This window comes from Hippopotamus amphibius, chromosome 7 (genome assembly GCF_030028045.1).
Source record: "Hippopotamus amphibius kiboko isolate mHipAmp2 chromosome 7, mHipAmp2.hap2, whole genome shotgun sequence".
Taxonomy (NCBI): Eukaryota; Metazoa; Chordata; class Mammalia; order Artiodactyla; family Hippopotamidae; genus Hippopotamus; species Hippopotamus amphibius.
Window position 1 is genome coordinate 18,736,144 of NC_080192.1, and position 4,825 is coordinate 18,740,968.

General features: G+C 40.9%; 1 protein-coding gene across 1 annotated transcript; it reads left to right on the forward strand.

Moving 5' to 3' along the window:
- Nucleotides 1-229: 229 nt before the first annotated feature.
- C7H12orf42 (chromosome 7 C12orf42 homolog) lies at nt 230-4,489 on the forward strand. Its single transcript, XM_057743343.1, is given in 4 exon segments — nt 230-479; nt 482-589; nt 4,039-4,286; nt 4,289-4,489. Coding segments are annotated over 4 exon segments (792 nt in total). The 5' UTR covers nt 230-244.
- Nucleotides 4,490-4,825: the final 336 nt, after the last annotated feature.

Consider the following 4,825-nt stretch of genomic DNA (forward strand, 5'->3'; position numbering starts at 1 on the left):
GCATTTCTAGCCTTTTACCTCCCTTCCACACTCTTTCCCTCCTCTTCTTCTTCTGCTTAGGCATCTGGGTCCCTGGCTTCTTTGTCATTTTGTTTGCTCAGATTAGAAACATGAAACAAACAAAAAATCCATCCATTGCCTGATTTTATCCTTCCTGCCATTAATTTAGTAGGCGATATTTAGGTGCCTTCCTTCAAAATGATGTGTTTACTTTACAGTATTTCCAGAAAGGATTCGGACCCCAATGGCATACAGAAGACTGCTCTGTGCTCGCCAGTACAATATCCCCAGGTCTCCTGCTATAAGTATAGCTTCTTAAGAAGAAGAAAGCTGTGGAGAAGTGAGTCCCTCTCCAACACTGTCCAATGAATGGGAAGAGACCCCATTGATCTTCACTGTCAGACAGGAAATGAACGTGCAAGCCAGAGGAGCACCCAAGCAGGCCTGGCCCAGTTCATCTCTGGAACAGCGAATGACAAAAACGCTGTAAATCCTGTGCACCTGGAGGCCACAGGCACACACATCAACAGGCACGTGAGATTTCAGAACCAGCCCCTTCGCAGCTCCAAAGGAGATTCTGTCCCATCTAGTTAGTATCACTTTGTGATTCCTAACTCTTTCTTCTTCTTTTCCATTGGCCACATTTTGTTTTTAACTTCAATAGAAACAGCAAAGTTATTTGACTCAATGGTAGGTCCTATTCTAGAAGAACTGTAGTCGTCAGTCTTTTTTTTTTTTTCTTTCATTTTGTATTCATCGAAACTGTAGACTGACATAAGTATGGTTAACCAAAAGTCTTGGATCTTTTATTTATTTAATTAGTTTTGGATCTTTTATTTTTAAATTCACTCTTTCTTACATAATAGTTGTCAGTCTTTAATAGAAGTCTATTTGTCACTTCATATTGTAAACAAGAGTTTAATGATTCAGGTATTGTACCCGATAATAATAATAATGACAAGCATTTTACATTATTTTATGAAATCCTCATATAACCCTCTTAGGCAGATAATGTTATTATGCCCTTTTACAGGTGAGGAAGGTGTGAATTCATAGCACGGGATAATGTGTATAAAAATGAAGTATCTCAAAATTGCATAATGGGAGGAATGATTTTAAAGATAAGAAGATAGACCAGAAGGAATGAGTTTTGGAATTAGGGAAACCTGAGCTCAGAACCAGAAACACTTGGCCTCAAATTTCTGCTTTCTCTTGTTTCATTCAGTTCTGTTGCCATGATCCAGTGCCACAAATGTTCTTTGAGGCCGGTATTTTCTGTAAACTGACAAATATTACCTTGAAGAGATGTTGTTGATATTAAAATTCCCTGAACACAGCAGGGCTGACTGAATGGCAGCTGTTATGATGGTGTTGGTGTTTATGGTGCTGATGTTCTGACTGCAGGAGAGGAAATGTAAGGAAACAATGCACACCTCTAAATATTCTAGGATGTGTCATATAGAAGAAAGATTAGACTGATTTTATATAGCTTTTTTTTTTTTTTAGGTAACTTTCTGGGTAGATTTTGCTGCAAATATTTATACAGTTTGTTGGAATTGACCAATAGAAGAGAGATTTTGACACAGTCCAAAGGAGAACCTTCTTTGAACTAAAGGATAATGTCCTGCCTGGGCTGTAAATGGTAAAGTTGAGGCTGGGAGACTTTCTACCATAGATGCTGAATCAGATATTCTTCTCTTCTGAGAGGATAGGCTTGATGATGGGATGTTGAGGATGCTGGCTGGTTAACCCAGTTTTGAGTCTTTTGTATAGGGCAATGTGCTAAAATCTGAACATACATCTTCAGTTATGGCTATCTTCTGAGACAAGAACTGTTATATTCCCATGGTTTAGGTGAGAAATTGGAGGCCCAGAGAGATTCTGTAACTTTAGGGATGGAGCCAGGATTCAAGCCTCCATTCTGACTCCAGGTCAGAGCAGTCCTATATTGAGATTCTAAATACAATAATAGCTCGTGGGTACTGAGCACTTATATGTGCTAGATTATTTACATTTTACTATGTTCTTCTCTCAGATACTTGGGTAGTTTGCTTTTTCTCTTCTTTCAGGTCTTTACTGAAATGTCACCTCCATGAGTGGGCTTTTCTAACCTTTCCCACTTTATTTTTCTCTTTAAGATTTATTACCTGCGGACACTAATACATTTTGTTGTTTGTTTATCTGTTAGTCTGCTTTCCGTTCCATTCGCTCTCTCCCCAACTCGAATGCAAGCTCCTTAAGTGCGGGGATATTTCAACTTTATTCCTTTCTGTACTCCCAGTGCCTAGAGTACTACCAGGCACATAAAAGACATTCAAATATTAATGAATGGAAAAATGAATGAACAAATTTAATCCGACTAGCAACCCTGTGTAGTAGGTAATACAACCCTCATGTTTCAGGTGAGGACAAAGAGGCTTAGGCCAGGTGATATGGTGGGATATTAATCTGTGATGGTCTGCCCCCAAAGCCTGTTTATTCCCTTATACCACATTGTCCCTCTAAGACAGTTTGTTACAAAATGCATCATTATTGAATTGCATTCAGGGAAGGAATTCCTATTCTTTGACTCAAGACAGAGGACAGCATATTCGGTCTAGGTTGTATTCTGTTGCTCCAATTCTGGAGCCACATCTGTGATCTCTGGAGGAATCATCTTACAATCAGTGGGTCACATGCCAAGGCTGGAAATCCAAATGACCAAACAGTTACTAAGCATCTAGTTTTTACAAAGCAATGTGTTTGGCTCTCTGAAAGCTTTTATTTACCTGGCCATATTGAAATGTCATTCTACCTGTATTTCCAGGAAATAATTCTCTCGTTGGAGAAATCAGACTCACTAAAAACTTTTTGCTGTTTGACTTGGTTACGTTAAGTGTGTAGTGGGACCCCAGTACATACTAAACATAGAACAGCATGTGATGAACTAAATTGAAATACCTAATGTTATACCGTTTGACACCCACTGTTAGGAAGGCAAAGTGCATTTGAAATGTTTCACATATTTTTTGAGTTTGCCAATGATCCCTTGGGTTGCTCCAAATATTTTAGACATCTGCATGCTATTCAAAGCCATTTAAAACTCACAGAAAGTGATTTGAATCGTGTAAGTTATCTTAATACACTAGTGAAGAATTAAACTTTAGTTTGCGTAGGTCAGTGGGCAGGATTTCTTACATAAAAAGGATTTTTTTTCTCATCCACGCATTGCAGGACATGTGGCATCTTAGTTCTTTGACCAGGGATTGAACCCAGGCTCCCTGCAGTGGAAGCGCAGAGCCAACCACTGGGCCACCAGGGAATCCCTCCAAAATGATTTTATATATACAAAACATATCAAGATTTTATATATATATACATACTTATATATATAAATGCATGTGTAATATATATATATCTTTTGTATATATGTATATCTTTTACATGAAACAATGGTTTCATGATTGGGCAAACAAAGAAAAAGAATCACATCTATCATTAATGTGTATGTATGTGTTGTATAGAGCCAACATCAGATTAAAACACTGATTGTCTTAATTTTCACCCGGTTCGACATTTCTAATAAAACTCATGAAGTAATTGCCTCTTGGATTTTTAAATTGTCAGTCGTAAGTCTAAATGGGCCACAAATCTGTTTGCTTTTCCATGATATCTGAATAATTTCCCTTCACAAACTTTCCCCAGATTTCAAATTTGAGGCCTTTAGTCACCCATTCTTTTGTTTCCCTCTCTTTAGAAGGTTTGAACTGTTTTTCTTGAAATTAAAAGTTTTATGAGGATTCTGTAAAAATTATTTTGGGGGGAGGAGGTGCTTTCAAACAATAAGAAAGGAATAGATAGCATTTTATTTTCTTAAAGCAATATGCAAAGCACGTGACGATAATGTCAGGGGACCTAAATTTTTTTCTCAGCACATTACAAACGTTGAATTTTCAAACATCCAGGTATCAGGAGAGATTTTATTTTTTTTTTAAGTCCCAGAGCGGCAGGTAAATTCCACACCCTTGAGCGCCACCCTGGCTCTTCTTCGCCTTCCAGGTCTTCTTCTGAGGCCGTACACTGCGCTGGGCCTCTGCTGCAGAAGCCAGACCGCCTCTGCCTCGTCCTGGGTCTCCTGGAGTTCATCAGAGCTCGAGTTGGAGAACAGGGCGGCGGCCACGGTAGAAGCAGCGGCAAACCCAGATTCCCAAAGCCTGCTCCAGGGCGCGCCCGGAAATCCAGTCGGAAGAGGCACTGTTGCCATGGCACTAGAGATGCTCCCCAAGCATCCTCATCCCCCCGGGGAAAAAGGGGGCCCAGGGCAGACGCCTCCTTCCCCGGCAGTCTGGCAGGAGCGCCCCTTCCTGTGCTTGCCGGTGCTCCCACCCAACTCCCCTCCAAGAGGTTAATCAAGGTTTGCTCCTCTCCCCCCTCCCGCCCACCCCCGCGTCTCCATACGGTTTGTTCACAGGCCCCTCCTAGGCCGGGAGTGAATGCTCACTCACACTGACCGCTGCGAGGGAATTGTTTGATGAGTGCTGCCCATCTTCAAATCAATGCCTGCCCAGAACAACAGAAAGGGCCTCAGATGTACTGGTTTCCACAGAACTATTGTTAAGCTTCACAGAAGCAGTTTTGAACCTAATAAATAATGTCAAAAGTCTCTATCGCAGCCAAAAAATGTTCCTTTTGAAGCATTTCTAATAGTATTTTTGTTCTGCGGTGTCTCCCAGTGTCGCAAAGAATTTGTGTCTCACAATGGGGATGGGGTACCTCGCGTGCCGCTTCGCAGTGTGCCGGCAGGGATGGCCAGGACCCCGCTTTGTTTTGCTCTCGCAGGTAAACG